This window comes from Arachis hypogaea, chromosome 13 (genome assembly GCF_003086295.3).
Source record: "Arachis hypogaea cultivar Tifrunner chromosome 13, arahy.Tifrunner.gnm2.J5K5, whole genome shotgun sequence".
Lineage (NCBI taxonomy): Eukaryota > Viridiplantae > Streptophyta > Magnoliopsida > Fabales > Fabaceae > Arachis > Arachis hypogaea.
Genome location: NC_092048.1, coordinates 130,689,809 through 130,707,298, shown reverse-complemented (window position 1 = coordinate 130,707,298; position 17,490 = coordinate 130,689,809). Strand labels below are relative to the sequence as shown.

Here is a 17,490-nt window from a genome sequence, read left to right as displayed (position 1 = left end):
TTTTGACTTTATGTGTGTTGTTATTGAAAATTTTTTTTTGTAGACTTAATTATAAAATTCAGTATGTTATAAAAATTTAATTAAAAAAAATATAGAAACTCAATTAAAAATTTGATAAAATTATAAGTAAGGATAGAGGAATTAAACTTTATTGTTGTGATACAAGAAGATTCCCATAATAAACAATTTAGGTTTCTTATAGAATTTTGTAAGTTATTTTTGCCTTTAAATTTCATCAAGGAATTTAGTTATTGAAAAAGCTAATTTAAAATGAAAAACGCTTACAATAAAATCTTGTCCTGTTGAGTGAATTCAACTAAAGTGTGAGACATGAGCTCTTAACGAATGTTAACCGATGATGGATTCTAGAATCTGACAAATAAACATACACTAAGCACATTTCTTTTCTTTGGATTTATAACCTCATTTATGCAATAAAAGAAGTTGCTTAGTCTAACTTAATCTAATACCGTATGAGGTAAGATAGCTGATTACCGTGTCTTGCACTTATACATCTTAACAAATTAAAGGCATGTATTTACTTTTATCTATATTAAGTATATATTAAAATTAATTATTAATATAAAATATATATTAAAATATAAAATATATATTAAAAATAAATTAAATTATATAATAACTAATTTTAACGTACAGATAATATTTTTATTGGCTGTTGCTCTGACACTATGAACTCTCCAAAATGAATATTTACCAAACCTAATTGCTAAAAATCACAGCGGTAGCTAGATCAAATAAAGGAGGTTTCATCTATCAAAAGTTTTATCTTCCTCGTCAAGTTGTCAGATTTAATAACATAATAATATTAACCTTGAGGCATTATAGACTAATAATATTAGCTAGAAGTCAGGAACTTTGCATATAATCCAAAAAGCATAAAAATAAATAAATAAAGCTTAGTAGATTAGCATGAAGAGTATACATGTATGGTATGCGTATGCATCCTAATAATAATAATAATAAGTCCTAACCATATCTGCGGTGCTGCCAAATTCCAGGACCCCCGGCGGCCAGTGCTTCTAACTCAACTGGTTTCATAATACAATGTTGCCCATTATACCCCTGCTGCATCTCCATTGCTATCTTTCTCTCCAACTCATGATGCCTCTCGAATCTTCTCCTCATTAGATTCTCCCTCCGACTCATCATCGTCAACTTGTTCTTTTCTCTCTTCTTATTATCGTCCGTTCTTCTTCTGCTTCCACCAATTGGAACCGGTATTGCTTCCAAACCCATTAACTTCGCTACAACCCCTGGCTTGCACCACACGACACTCTCTCCAGCCACCGTTGTTGGCAAACACATCTCCCTTTCAAAATCATTGATCTCTTCTTCCATCAACATTCCCCCTAAACTCCTCTCGCTGCAAACCGATCTTCTTCCTTCCACTGTTCCGAAAGAGGATCGGTACATAGCATCTCTACCGTCAAGCGAAAACCTTGGATACTGGTTCAACGCGTTCCTCGCAGACCTCAAGATGTCGCTGTTGTTCACACAAGACATCCTTCCCCTTCGTATGGAACTGTATTCGTTGAGCTTGGCCTTCCTCGCCATCTCTTCCTCCATTTCAAGTTGCAGTATCAGATCCTCCAGTGTTGGAGAGCTTTGCTTTGAAGGGGAGCTTATGTTGTTGTGTTGGTTGAGTGTGGAGGTGGAACCGTCGTTGTTGCACAAGGTTCTGAAACCTTTCTTCATCTTGGCACCAAAGGAGTTCTTGAGGAGAAAGAAGGGCATGTCCTTCATGAGAGAAAGAGAAAGAGAAAGAAAAAGAGAACAAGTGGTGCATGGTTGTCAAAAAGAGTTGGTTATAGAGAGGAGAGGATGCTACAGGAATGCATTGAAACTGAAACGTGAATGGAGTGAATAAGAGCGGTGTGGCGTGAATGGAGCAACAAGTGCAATTAGATATGAGACTTAATAGCAGTCACATGATAGATAGGGAAGTTAAGGGCTTCAATTCACGTTCATTCACAGATTCTTCAAAAAAGCATTATAGTATTGTGTGTTTATAGCAGAGTATGTGAAAGATTACCTAATGCATGCCTTCTCAGATACCATTTTTTCTTCTACTCTACAATTGGTTGGGAGAAATCAAGGCCATTTATTAAACAGAAACTATTGAACAGCCACCCTCTCCATCTTTGCATCTATTTTTAGCTTACTACTATAAAATATGTCGGCAATTTTATAAAGGAGTATTAGGGTTAGCAAGTTTTATAATTTGTAGTCATCAATTAGTTATTATTAGTATTTTTAATGGTATAAGATTATATCTAATAGTGTAGAATAACTCATTTTTCTTTTGCTGATTAAATACTCTGACCAAATTTTAATAAACTGCTTGTCCTTTAGACTTTTTCATTTTATAATTCTTATATAATGCATATCCTCCATAATGTATTTTAACTACAAACAAATTTATGCTCATTCATTGCATAACTTAATAGAGTAGGGTAGATGTAAATTCTGGAGTAAGTAGTTTCTCCTAATCCTCCATAAATGATTTGAAGATTTTCTCTACTATTTTTACAGGGTATTCATATATACCAAGACGAATTTATCCAGTATCTTTCCCCTTTTTAACGCTGCGGTTTAAAAGGAGACCGAGATTAATTGACAGAAACTAAGAAATCAAAGTCCCAATATTATATTTGGTGTAAAGTGTATATAATTGAATTATATTATAATATCTTTTTTTTTGGTGACTATTATAATATCTTGTTTAGTTTAAAATAAATATAAAGATAAAATAAAAATATTTATTAAAATATATTTAGTTATTAAAGAAAATATTGTTAGTTTTAATGTCTCTAAAAATTTCAGTATTTTATGTTTTTGTTTTCAAAGTTTTTTTGTAAATGTAAATGGAATTCAACTAACGGCACTGAATTCTATTTTTAAACGGGATATCATGATTGAAATCCAAAACTCTCGTTTAAACCGTCCATCTAATTATGCTAGTAACGACTTTCAATTGCATTTTGCATTATCTAGTTGCTCCATATCAAGAGCATGCATAAAATTGATCAATATGTCTTCGGTACATTTCGATATTTGAAAAAAAAAAAATAATAAACCACATTTGTAATGAAAAAAACAAACCGTAGTGTTTTACCACACACAAACACAAACTGACGGACAAACTTACCATAGCCACCGATGTGACATGAATGGCCACTGAATGCAACTTAGTAACATATTTATGTGAAGATTTACGAAACGTCGAAACCTGTTGTGTATCAAAATACCCTCTACCTGTGGTTTTTCTTTACTGTATTATTTACAAACTAAGATCAGCCCCCTTCGGCTTATAATATGAGGAAGGCACTTACTAGATAAATGTTGAAAACTATCTATGATTTCTCCGTGTTCCGTATAATTATATGTTTGTGCACTTAGCAAAGAATGGTTCAGATGACTGTTCATCATTCAGTTCGAGCGAACTGAATTCTACAACTTCCTCTTATAAGCCATGAGCTGTGGGAGAGAAGAATAGCAATGTAACAGTGGTAAGAATAAAATGTTGGAATAAAAAGGTTTATTACCCATGGAACATAGTCACTTTAGAGAATTTACCAGATAACCACGGATGAGGTTACAACTTTTCAGTTCAGCCAACGTTTCTTGTTCTCCTAGAGCACGTACCTTATCTTTTTTTGGATCAACTGTTCTTTCACCTCTTATAATATTGACTTGCGGCTCTCCCGGCTCTTCTACCAAGCATAACTCAACATCATCTGGCTGCTGTGCAGTCTTAACTGCAACATACTGCAGAAAAAAACAGTGAGTGACGATATGTGATACAAAACATTTGAGTATCACTTGATCTGAAAAAAGATATAACCTTGCTCAGTGAACTGACTGACAATGTAGGCTTGCACTGAAGGTATGGCTCCTGCAAATTTGGTCCTCTTTGTTTATCCATAGAGACAACCACAAGAAAGATATCCGACTGAAACAATATAGGCCAAATGTCGGATCTTATCATATAGTTGCAGTATCAAGTGCCCACGCAAAGAATGATTATAAGAAGGAAAAGAAAAATAATTATAAAACATGAACTTAGCAGCCTTAACATTAATCTGAATCTGAGCCCTGGTTTAAAAGCTGTCAGATTGAAACCTCAAACAGGTGACCATGTGACCATGAAGCCAAGCATATAGTCTGGTACTAGAAACAATCAAAATACTAAAAGAATAAATTACCCTGTCATCATTTTCTTCAGAGCTGTGAAGACGATCAACCAACTTGGAGATGCGACTGTTTTTGGAATTTTTCCCATTGGCAGAATTCTTGCCATTTCCTCGGGTGTGACTCCGCTGTCCATTCTTCCCCCAGGCAAGTGTACTACCAGATGAAGTTATGACATCTCTATCCCCTTCAGGAGTATTTTCCTCTCCGGCTACATCAGCCTCAGTAGAGGCAGAATGCTGAGGAAACTGTGTTTCTCCGCCTCTTTTGCATCTTTTTGGTCTGTTTTCAGTCTGCTCATCACAGGAAGATGAGCCCTTCCCCCCTTCATTATCATTCACACCCTCATTGTCATCGGATACTTCTTGTTCACCTGCATTTCTGAAGCGTTTTCTTCTCCTCATATTTGAGGTTCGATAGTTACCTTGTGACCTCCTTACAAAAGCCACTGCTGCTGATTTAGCATTCCGTTTCTTACCCAATGCTTCTGTCTGTCGTCTAAGAGTCTGAGCAATGGAAGCTTGAATCTTCTTAAAAAATATAAACACTTGAATTATTAATAATACAAGCTGGTGTAAAAAACATAAAAAATAAAAACTTGCAAACAAAACATAACACAGATGAGCAACTTTAATTTCTTGATCTTGCTAACAAACTCGACAATGCCAAAGCACAACTGCTGCTAGAATAAGAAAAGGTACAGTTGCCATAAAATTTATAAACATCCATATTTCAAGAAAAGGCGAGTCAAATCCCACCTGTTTATTGTGAGTCACCTCGTCTTCATGTAATGCCAATTCCTAGTACATAACCTTGTTAGTGAGTTATTCTTTCAGAGACATTTTTCAATCATAGATACAGTATGTCGACATTACCTCCTCCTCATACTTATCAATATCTGGATAGAGAGCAGCAATCAAGGCATCATAATTTGGATCATCCCTGAGTGAGCGTCGGCTAGCACAATGTGTACGGCAAGCGGGGCATTCATTGTTACTGTAGCAAATCCAATCCAGACATACTCAAAAGATGAAATATAAAACTTTTGCTGCAAAATCAACGTAGACCATTCCATATATGTGTGTTGTGTGTGTATGGGTGTGAAATAATAAAGTAATGGTGGCAGTTTGAGGACGAACCCAAGACGCATAGATTTGTCTATGCACTCTCTGCAAAAGCGATGCAGGCATTCCATTACAGTTCTTGTTTTCCGAATGATGCCTACACATAAAATAAAAATCTATAATCAAATTCAAAAAGTTTAGGATTCTGCATCCAGGATATCTTGTTAAAAGTTAAAACTCAGTCTTAAAGCAAATTGTGCATGCAAAAGTATAAAAAGGCAAAATCTATCATTTTTCTAAATAAAAGAACCTTTTCATTTTGGTAAATGAATTAAAGATGTAGTTAATCCAATATTACTACATGAATAACTTATTTAAGCACATACTATAAAATTATGAATAAGTCAAATATCTAACGTCCATACATCATTATTTGCAGAATACATACGTATGTCCACTGTAAGCACATTTTTAACGTCTCATACAATTCCGTCGTGCTGGATAACTGTCCTAGTTAAAGATCCAATTGAATGCAACAAACTTTCTACAGATGTAATGAATAAAATCACAAATATAATGGAACAAATATCTATCCCAACTTCCTAAGATAATCTAACGGTTAATTGTCCAATTATATTATGTACTGTAAAGCATAAGCCCTCCTTCTGATTTGTCCTTTCTTTATCTCCTGTCAGTTCATCTACATTAACATCTGAGCTCGGTGTTACCACATTAAAACTTAAAGCGTCAAAATGTTGAAGGAAAACTGAGGAAACAGAACAATTACCTCTTTACATTGCTAGAATTATAACAAATATCTTGCCAAGTAAGCATGCTAGACTAATTGATGCCTTACATTACCAAAAAACTATCCAGCGAAGAAGGTTCATACTGACATCCAATTCTAGAAGAACATCAATCATATATAATTACGCAGTCTAGCATATGTTAAAAATTACAAACCTAGGCAGATGGGGCACTGAACTTCCTTGCGTACATCTGCCAATTTTATAACCACATATCTGTAAATAAAAGCCAATACAGAGGTATTAGCATGTCTCTTTTTTCAACGATAGAAGAATATTATTACGAGATAGGAGGATAAGATTCCCTCCATACAAAAACAAAACACAAATAAAAGATCAATGAAATGTCGTTTTCCGATATCTCAACATGAAGAAGGATCGTTCTTACAGACCAAAATCTCATGTCTTTACTCTAGGAAGGATCATTTGTATGATAACAGGAAACACAAGTAGTTAGCTTCATCTTAATTCTTGTCAGTTAGAACGGCATGTTATCTGATGCATGCATGCAAGCATTTCACACCATTGTCTTAGCAAAGTAGCATGTCCATGAAAATATCATTACATTCTGATTTCAAATGGGTAAGATAGAAATCCTAGGTGCCAATGAAAACTAGCATTCAGTTTTTAATTGCAGAAGACTCTACATAGATTTAAGTATTGCCTCTCATGGCACCATGTTACAGTCACATACAACCAAACCAAGAATAATTGAAACGTTCAAATTATTCTTGTCTAATCTGAAATCTAATACTCGAACGATCTATCTCTACTACCAAACTCAATCGAACTTTGACCACGTAAACAAGTGGGAAAATGTAACAACAATTCCAAACAGAATAAACACACATAAAATCGTATTAAAAGTCACCAAAGTAATCAAACGATTCAACGTCGAACTTGGGAGCAACCAAACCATCCAACGCCAGAGAAGCAAGACCGAAAAGCATCACTAACAAATCAGCTAAACTATGGTAGCACACTCAGAGAGACGAGACACGGGAACCGTAAAACAAAGGCATAAGAGAATCAAATCCACATTGAAAATTCAAGCTGCAACAAAATCGATCGAGAAAACAGAAAAAGCAAACGAAAAGAAAGCAATGAAAGACAAATCGATAAGTAAAGCGACGGAATAAATGAGAAAAAAAAATCAGCTCAACATACTCCTCCTTGTCGCCGTTGCTCAAAGAGTTGCTTCGATCGGATTCTAGAGATGAAAACAAGGAAGCAGAAGAGACAAAAAAAATGATAAGCAACAGCACGAGTTATGCAAATCCGGATGAGAATGAATTTAGGGAATCGAAGCGCAAAAATCGAGATGAAAACGACACGTACCGACTTCATCTTCTTGCTTCTCGACGCTGTTGGCGCGCAGAGCATCCTCGTGCTCCTCCAGAGACCCATGCAACCGCTTCTGTGCTGGCATTGTTTACTGTTGCGACCACAGCCTATCGACGAATGAAAGACCGTAACGCTTCGCCGCCGGAGGAAGCGGCTGCGGTAGCGGTGGGGAACGGAGAAAAGAGACGGGGACAAAGTGTGACTTCAACGCCTTGACCAGAGAGAGAAAGAGAGAGGGTGGTGGGGGCAGAGGGTGAAGGATGAAGCTCGTGATTTGTGTCATTCAGAAGTAGCGTTATATAGTTGAGTAGTTGACACTGTCAACGGAGTATTGGAGGAACTTCCAATAAGAGTTAGACACGTAGGTGTGTAGGTAGTATCGTATTTGACCAAATTGGGAGATGGACGTAAAAGATCGTGGTGTTATCCTGGTCCATTTGTTGTTATTATGAGCCATGATGCAGCTGATCATTACTCTATTTTTTACTTTTTAAGATTATTTATAGGGCTGCACACCGAATCGAATCGGATATAGCCTAAAATTCTATCTGATCCGCCCTGTACTTATCAGATCGGATACGATATCCGCATTTTTTGGGTCAGATCCGATCCGATCCGTATATCGGGTATATCCGCATAATTCAAAAAAGAACTATTTTAAGATTCTATTTGGCTATTTTTACAAAAAAATATCCATAAAATTCATTTTTCACCTGTTTAAGCCTATTTACTCCTAAAATATTATCAATAAAAGTTCTCTTGAATAACAAAAAAAATAATAACACAAGATTTAAGTTTAATTATTCTAAGTTGAAGTACAACATAAAAAATTAAAAACAAGATATCATAAAATTCATAAAACAACACACTAAAATTCATATCACATTAGGGTTTACTTTCTTAAATTATACTATTTATATGAGACGTGCGGATATGCGGATTTGCGAATTGGATCCACGGATATCACTGCTAAATTCACAATATGATCCTACCATAGTGCACATCGGATCTGATCCGATCCGATGACTTTGCGGATTGGATAATATTCGCAAAATTCGGATTGGATGTAGATAATTACCGCAAATATATGGATATTATCCGATCTATGTGCAGCCATAATTATTTGGTTGGGCAGGCCTTAGTGTATGAAATTTCTTCCTGAGTTACCGGCAAATATTAATGCGGCATGAAAAAAAATTGTTATTTAAAGTATCAAAAATGAAAATAAAATATTTTAAATTCTAATTTTTTAATTTTAAATTTGAATTATTAATATAAAATATAATAAATATTGACAGATGAAGATATGGACACGGTAAAATAAATAAATAGAGCAATGACAAACGACGAGTCAACGGGTTCGAGTCTCATATAAAAAAATTTTAAAAAAAAAACGAGTCAATTGAGAAGTAAGAGAGAGAGAGAGAAAAATAGGATCTGTTTTTAGTAAGCTCAAGCCTTTTGAACTTTTTTAATAGACACAAAATATAAATTATAAATATACCCCACATGGAAGTTTAATAGTAATTATTATTTTTTTATGATTACCATAAATATTTTTTAAATTCAACTAATAAAACCCTAAATTCACCAAACTCTGAATTCAGCCCCACCCCCAAACTCACCACACGGTAAATAAACTCAATGTCACCCTAATTTCTAATTCCTTTTCCTGTTAACTCACCACCACCTACTCTACTCTCTGTTGGTCTTAGCCGAGCCATCGTCGTTGCCGTCCAATCCATCTCCCAGCGTCGTTCGTAGGCTCTCCCTCCCCGTCTCCTCTTCTCTCGTCAAGTGGTCATCAGCGCCGTAGTGCTCCGTCTCCTCTTTCATCCTCCACTTCCAGAGTAACAATGGAGTCTCAGACTCAGATATGAAATTGCTTCATTGATTTTATTTTTTTGTTCCTTTTATGTTCTTGTTGTATTCCTCCACTCCTTTGTATGAATCTGTTGTATTCCTTTCTTTCATTGATTTCATTCAATTTTTTTGTTCTGTTTATTTGTGATTCGAGAGTTGTATGCTATATTCATGTCAGAGGGACAAAGTGACATAAAACAGAATTATAGAAGAAGCCCTAACCTTCAATTTCACATAGCAATATGTTGTAGGAGCCTGCTACACATACAAGTAAAAAGGCCGTACAAGTTTTACAAGTTATCAGCCCAAACTTCATTAACACGCGCATTAACTCATTTTAAATGGAGCGTAACTACACGCGCCCCACTCAAACGGTTCCTCTTCTTCTTCTTCTCTTCTTCTTCTTCTTCGTCTTCGTCTTCTTCCTCTTCCTCTTCCTCTTCTTCTTCTTCTTCTTCTTCTTCTTCTTCTTATTCTTCTTCTTCTTCGTTTTTTTTTTCGATTTTCATGGTTTCTAAAATTCTTTTTCTTCTTCTTGCTGCACGTTCTTCTTCCTCTTACTCTTCTTCTTCTCCTTTTCTTTCGTTTCTGCACGTTCTTCTTCCTCGTTTTCCTCTTTTTCTTCTTCTTCATTTACGTCTTTTCTCTCTGTTTTCTCTTTTTTTTCGATTTTTTATGGTAAAATCGTTTTTGAAGAAGAAGAAGCAGCAGAAGATGAGGAGGAGAAAGAGAAAGAGTTCTGAATTATGCATAAGATGTACTTCAACGAATTTTGGTTTGGGTGAATTCTTGTAACCGTTTGGGTGTATTTTCTGTAATCCTTTAGGTGTATTTCTGTAATCATTTGGGTGTATTTGAGTGATATCTGACTGATATCTATGGGTGTATCTGACTCATATCTATGGGTGTATCTGACTCATATCTATGGGTGTATTTTTCATTTCAGAAAAAATGGCAGGCAGAAACCAAGCTGAAAAAAATGTAAGAACAAATATATGTCTTCGATCAAATCAGTTTTTCATAATAGAAATATATCTAACTCTAATTTTGCTTTGTTTACAGCAAATCAAGGACCTAAAGTGTACAAACCCATCTGTTGAGTGAGAAATTCAGAAATATGAGCGAGGAGAAGTGATGCAATAAGACTGTCCAGGCCATCCTCATTGTTATTGAGTCCATTTTGTCAGATAGATTCTAATGATATTGTCACTGATTAATGTAACTGTTATATACTCTTGTAAGAAATTGAACACATGGTGTAAATATATTTGATCCAATTATAAGTAAATTTTTTTTTCATAATTAAACTCTCTCTGGTGTATTCAAAATGTCTGATTTACAGGTACTATAATATGAAGTGGTGATCCAGATAGATTGGAACCCATATATGACGGTCTGCATAGAGATCTGCATAATACACCCAAACACAGACTATAAATACACCCGATAAAAAATTAAATTTACACCTCTACTGCAGATTTTAACCCAACACTACCTGAAAGCCACTTGTTGTCCACAAGACCAAAATTAATTAAACTCTCTCTGGTGTATTCAAAATGTCTGATTTACAGGTACTATAATATGAAGTGGTGATCCAGATAGATTGGAACCCATATATGACGGTCTGCATAGAGATCTGCATAATACACCCAAACACAAACTATAAATACACCCGATAAAAAATTAAATTTACACCTCTGCTGCAGATTTTAACCCAACACTACCAGAAAGCCACTTGTTGTCCACAAGACCAAAATTAATTAAACTCTCTCTGGTGTATTCAAAATGTCTGATTTATAGGTACTATAATATGAAGTGGTGATCCAGATAGATTGGAACCCATATATGACAGTCTGCATAGAGATCTGCATAATACACCCAAACACAGACTATAAATACACCCGATAAAAATTAAATTTACACCTCTGCTGCAGATTTTAACCCAACACTACCTGAAGGCCACTTGTTGTCCACAAGACCAAAATTAATTAAACTCTCTCTGGTGTATTCAAAATGTCTGATTTACAGGTACTATAATATGAAGTGGTGATCCAGAATTCCAAATAGATTGGAACCCATATATGACGGTCTGCATAGAGATCTGCATAATACACCCAAACACAGACTATAAATACACCCGATAAAAAATTAAATTTACACCTCTGCTGCAGATTTTAACCCAACACTACCTGAAAGCCACTTGTTGTCCACAAGACCAAAATTTAGCAGAAAATCATTCTAATTCCTATCAAATGAGTCTTTGCTATGAGGGTTTTATTTTTCCTCTTTGCTACATGTAATCAATTGATTCTGAATCTCGTTTTCCTTCCTATTTGTGCTCCACTTCGCCCTGATTCAGCTGACAATCTGAGGTTGAATCATCTATTATCTTCAAAACGAGTTCAAACTTTGATTTCAGAAACCAGAAAATCGAAAAGAAAACGAAGCTGGAGTTACAGAGAGAAGAACTAACGTCAATGACGAAGAACAAACCAATGAGAAAGGAGAAGAAAAGAACGATCGAAAAACCAGGGGAAGACGCGCGAGAAGAAGAACGATGAAATTTGGAAAGAAGGAAAACAAAGAAGGAAACAAATCTTTTAAATTTGGTAGTTATACAAACGCGGGATCTTTGTATAGCGCGTGTAAGTGACGTAGGAGTTGCAACGCGTTTTAGTGGATTAGGCGTTAATGAACTTGTAATAGTTACAAGCCCTAATCGCTTGTATACTGAGCTTTTCCCTATGTTGTATGCATCGCTAACATAGTTATTTATGATATGAAAGTAGTTTCCTATAGCTTCTTATTGTGGTGATCCATGACATAAGAATGAAGTGCTATGCTACAAGCATGTTGGTGTAGTTAAGATTCATGCCAATTTGGTAATTATATGCAGCAATTGCAATTCTCCATTATTGTTCTATTGGTATCTAACATAGTGAGACATGAAACTTCATGGATTTTACAAACAATGCTATGAGTAATGGCGGAGCTTTGTGTGGGCAAGGGGGCCATGGCCCCCAAAGTTTTTGTAAAAATATCAGCAATTCTACTTTAAAGAAAATAAAATTAGCTTGTTTGATTAAATTGATATACTTTCAACTTATGTATCTGAGTTTTATGTCTATCTTCACCATTCTTTCAAACTTTTTATTCTATCATATTTGACATAACAAATAGCATATTTTTAAATCAACAACAAGTGGCATATCTTTAAATCAACGTTACAAATTCAATATCATTATAGAATTAACACTAAATTATATTTAGCTTCTCATATAGTTTTATGCATTATTTTATTTTTAGAATAATAAAAATTATAATATATCTAGTAGTAATATCAGTTATTAATAAAAAGTTATTATTTTATTTTTAAATCAACTTTATAAATTTAATGCCATTATAGTATAACACTGTTTATATTAATAAATTTTGATATTTTTATTTTATTAGAAATTTAAGACTTTATTTTGTTGTATTATATTATTTAATTTGTAATAAAATAATAAAAATAATTAATCTTGAGACTTTTAAGAGATAAATATTATCAAAAATAAAATTAATTTTTTAAAATATTAAACAAATTTTATAAGTTATAATTGATTTTATATAATTTAAATAAAAAAATTAATTTAAAAAAAATCAGTTTTTAGATAAAAAATTAATTTTCTAAATAAAAATAGATTTTTATGCAAGAACTAATTTTTTTCATATAAAAACTAATTTTTTTAATTAATTTTTTATTTAAAATCAAATTGGCTTATTAACTTAAACAAAATTTTTTATTAATTAAAATCAAAATTTTTTTTGTTAATTTTAACTATATATAATCCTACATATTAATAATAAATTTAAAAATAAAATTATTATATTTATAAATTTTATTTTAATATAAATACTATTATATAATTTTTTATTAAGATTTCTGGTCCTCCAAAAAAAATTTTCAAGCTCCGCCATTGGCTATAAAAATTGTGTAATTCGTTTGTATTTTACAGGTTTACAATTTTAATTTATGTTTCCAAAAAAATCAACCATTTTTTATTTTGTCTATCAAATATGCTCAGTTGAACATATTCAAATCACTGTATAGTGCATGTTTGAGGCAGATAGTCCTATTAGATAATTAGAAGAGGAAATAAATAGGAAGATAGAGTTTTGAAAACAAGCTTTGGAAGCAGTTTTTTTTTTATCTTTTATCATTTATATTTTATATTAATAGAAGTAAAACAAAACATACAAAATTTAAAGCTTCACAGGTAGCTTATGATTCCTAGCTTAGAGGTGCAAATTGGGAAGATATAATAACATCACAATTCAAACAGTGGGTGTTTCTTGGTTTTTATCTACTTCTACTATATTTAAAAGGAAAAGAATAGTGTTGGTGGCCATGTTTTCTTCCTAAGATACCTGTTTTCCTTATTCTTCTCTTAAAGAAAATATCATAAAATATGTTTTATGTAGAATGTGAATGCGTCATTAAAGGAGATGAAACGTTGTAATTACCTGACAGCGCATGCATCATGACGATGATGAGTTGCTGCATCGTCATCGCCATCTTCCACGCCGGCTTTTTCTATGGTTGCGGTGCTTTTCATTTCTCCTTCTATTCTCGCATCAATTATTAAAGATCTTGGACATGATCTATTTTGTCTTCACGTTTTTTAAGTTTCTTCTATAAGAGTGAGAGGCTCTATTTAGTAATTAGATTTTATTCTTTGCTGGGTCCTTGACCCCCAAAATAAAATGAAATAAGCAAATAAAACTAATTTTGATAGAGAGATTATGCCATTTGAGCTATAACTCGTGGCAACGTAATGTTATTTATTATCAATAAATTTGCATCATTTAATCCTTTGATTTTCCATATTTGTAATTATCATTATAGATTAATAATAAATAAAATTATATCAATATTTTAAAGATCAAACGTTTTAAAAAAATTTTATAACTTTCTATTTATAACTTCTTTCCTAAATACAAGTACTTTTGTATTTATTTCAACAATACTTATACTTAAAACTTCTTAATTTAACAAAAAAATAAATATTTATACTACTGACCTAGTAGATGACTCGTGTACATTTTCATGGTGTACTGTAAAAGCGTGCGGATTACATTGATAAGTTCGGACTAATAGCTCTAAAAATTTGATAATTAAAGTTAGAAGTAATTCAAGCTAAGTTAGTCCAGACCAAACTCAACTTTAACTTATTAAAAGCTCACAATATAAGTCGATTGCTTGGACATGAAAGACTAATAATAAAGGTTGTATTAGGCTAAGTAAGTAAAGTTAAGCCGAACCAAACCAAGAACAAGTTCGACTTAGTGAAAGCTCAAAAGTTGCTTCGAGCTCATGAGCTTAGCGTCGAGTTGTTAACGACTTACTAGTTGTTTAAATAGTTAGATGAACTTCTAGTGTTTTTTTTTTAAATACAATTTTTTAAACTTTTTTGGACATTAAGCAAATATTTTTTATTTTAATGACTAACTCATTAATTTAATTTTATTATATAATTATATATTATATGTATTTTTTCAAAAAATAATATTAATAAATATCGTATAGTGATAAAATTAATTACTATAGTGTAATTGATAAAAATATTTGATATTTGTTATTTATATATGTTTAATAAAATTTATGTTTATGTTAATAATCATTAATAAAAATATATTATATAATTTTACTATATAACTAATAATTAGCACATAGAATAGTATGAACCAGTAAAATTATATAACTAATATACTATATAGTTTTACTAATTTATTGGTTTAACCGATGACTTATTAGTTGAACTCGTAGAACCGTTCTCACGTAAATAAGTTGGTTGTTGTTGAGTAGTTAGATAAACTTCTAGTATTCTTTTAACATTAAACATAGGGGTGTTCATGGATCGGATCGGAACCGCATATCCACGGTATTTATCCGAATTCGATCCGAAAATTACGGATATGGATCCGATTCGCAAGGCTATCGGATCGGATCTGACCTGCACACTTATATGATAAGATTACGGATTTTATGTAGGTATCTACATATTCGCGGATCTACAAAAATAAATAAATAAATAAATAATTTTCTTATATTTTATTTTAAGAATAAATATATTTAAAAGAGAAAAAAACATTTTTTTAATATTTTTTAATAAAAATAAACTTTTAAAAATATTTTTGGAAACATTTATTATATCATGGGCATAATATGTCATTAGCATGTTATCACTTTTGAAAACATTTAATGTATGTTCTTAGAACATTTATAATGCCTAACAGTTATATTAAGAATGAACATTAGTTTGTCTTAGGTAGGAAGTTACTTAGAATGGGAAAATATCTTTTCTGTTAATAATCATAAGGTGATGATATCTCAATTCTCCTTGTTTAATAATCAATTCTCCTTGTTTAATAAATATTTATTGAATATAGGAATTTTTCTTTTGTAAGTCACAATTATGTATATGCTTTTTTTTTTTTTTTGTAAAATTCTGTCATTTTGTTACAAATCCTGATAAGTTTGAGATAGTCTCAAGTCCAACAAAACAACCATCCACGTAATATATAAAATAACCATCCGGTTACACAGAGAATTGAAAATCCCGCATTTGTTAACTGTTTATACTTAAACCAAATCCAATAAAATAACTATCCAATTATTAATTAAAACAATCATCTGCACACCTAGTAAATTGAACATTTAATATATTTTACATGTGGTTACTTAAATAACCATCCATGTATGAATAAAAATAATCATCTATCAACATAGTGAAATGAACATCTGAAATATTCGTCATTGACCACAACTTGTAACGCTTTTGGGTTAAACTTCTCCTTAATCACATATTCATGATACTAACGGCATATATTTTATAAATGAAAAAAATTTACACTTTGTGATAAATTTACATTATGGAATATAACATAATTAAGTAGGATTTAGCGACGTATAACATGTCTGTTATAACTTAATCACTTATATTTAACTGCAACAACTCCAAGCATACTTAAATTAAGTGAATGGTAAACTAAATCCAATCTAACAATATGACCAAGTTCCATCTCATCAATTTCTAACTCAGTCACGTCCTTCACTTCCACGACCTACAATCGAACACAAACAAAAAAAGCCAACCAAAGAAACTAAGTGAGATATAGTACTATGATATAAATATCAGCAATATAAATCCCTAAGATACGACCAACAAAAATCAAATAAACACAAAATAAGACAGACTGAATCATATAGAAGAATCAAACAACAAACAACTATCCTAAAATATTTATTATTAAATCTCCTAAACGTTACCTTCAAATCAAAATATTTAACCAATTGTAACGGTTTTCAATTCAAACAAAAAAATTATTGTTACTGTATAACTTTCATCAAAATTGTTACTACTCTCAATTTATATTAACCATCAATGCTACAAAAAAATCAATAAGCAAAGACAAATTCTACATTAATTTAAAATATAATTTAAGATCTCAACACAACAAACAAAGAAGCATAAAAATATGGCTTGATTTAGTAGTGATAAGAGCTAATAATTTACTAAAATATAATAAAATAATCCATTTGTACCAAAAATAACCATCCCATCCATTTGAAACTAAACATCCGCATTTAAAATAAACCTTTTTTCTCCTTACCTGGTTGGACTGTTATCCAGTACAGTGCACTTACTATTAGAAAGAGTAGAGTTGTCAATGATTAATGATGATGGTGTAGTACCAATTATTTCACCCATAGCGGCAACCATCAACGATTACGCGAAGTTTCGGTGGTATCAGCAAAAGCCAGCGTCGGCGTCGACACGGTCCGGAAGGGGGTTACAATACGCAGGTGATGCTGCGGCAGTGCGGGATGCAACGACAAGGGGAGAAGCATGTAACTGAGTCTGTTGGAAACCGCCTCGGCTACGGATGCATAGCTGCACGAAATGATGCTTCGGTGGTGTCGGAACAGTCAACAGGGGTGCAACGACGCTAGTGATGTTGCGGCAGTACGGGTGCAGCGACAAGGGGAGAGCCACATATGTGGATTTGTTTGAATTCGCCTAGTCTACGGGGTGCAGCGACAGCGGCACAAGGTGCTGCTTCGGTGGTGTCGACGGCGGCGGCACGGTCGGCGGGTGGGGTTGGAATAGTGCAGCTGAGGCTGCAGCAGTGAGAGAAAGACCGGATATTAGAAGGTT

At 32.9% G+C, this 17,490-nt stretch overlaps 2 protein-coding genes across 3 annotated transcripts; both read right to left on the bottom strand.

The window, feature by feature from the left end:
- Window positions 1-856: 856 nt before the first annotated feature.
- LOC112733514 (uncharacterized) lies at window positions 857-1,764 on the bottom strand. The gene has a single exon (XM_025782488.3). It carries the CDS (start codon window positions 1,762-1,764, stop codon window positions 988-990), a length of 777 nt encoding a protein of 258 aa, XP_025638273.1. The 3' UTR covers window positions 857-987.
- Window positions 857-7,698, bottom strand: LOC112733512 (putative E3 ubiquitin-protein ligase RING1a). 2 transcript variants are annotated; one of them, XM_025782486.3, is made up of 10 exons: window positions 7,421-7,698; window positions 7,250-7,292; window positions 6,240-6,298; window positions 5,352-5,433; window positions 5,088-5,208; window positions 4,971-5,012; window positions 4,227-4,739; window positions 3,866-3,973; window positions 3,598-3,789; window positions 857-3,498 (listed from the first exon to the last, which is right to left on the bottom strand). In XM_025782486.3, exons 1-10 carry the CDS (start codon window positions 7,509-7,511, stop codon window positions 3,472-3,474), a joined length of 1,278 nt encoding a protein of 425 aa, XP_025638271.1. In that variant the 5' UTR covers window positions 7,512-7,698; the 3' UTR covers window positions 857-3,471. The 2 variants fall into 2 exon arrangements, with proteins under 2 accessions (XP_025638271.1, XP_025638270.1); XM_025782485.3 differs by having other exon boundaries at window positions 3,001-3,498; window positions 4,227-4,742.
- Between the last annotated feature and the right edge of the window lie 9,792 nt (window positions 7,699-17,490).

Bases quoted from the DNA above. Each gene is read 5' to 3' on its own strand.
- LOC112733514 (XM_025782488.3), bottom strand. From the start codon at position 1,764: ATGAAGGACATGCCCTTCTTTCTCCTCAAGAACTCCTTTGGTGCCAAG.
- LOC112733512 (XM_025782485.3), bottom strand. From the start codon at position 7,511: ATGCCAGCACAGAAGCGGTTGCATGGGTCTCTGGAGGAGCACGAGGAT. The intron at 5,013-5,087 runs GTAATGTCGACA...GTTATGTACTAG, and splicing joins TTGATAAGTATGAGGAGGAG to GAATTGGCATTACATGAAGA. The intron at 4,743-4,970 runs GTGGGATTTGAC...ATATTTTTTAAG, and splicing joins AGGTGACTCACAATAAACAG to AAGATTCAAGCTTCCATTGC.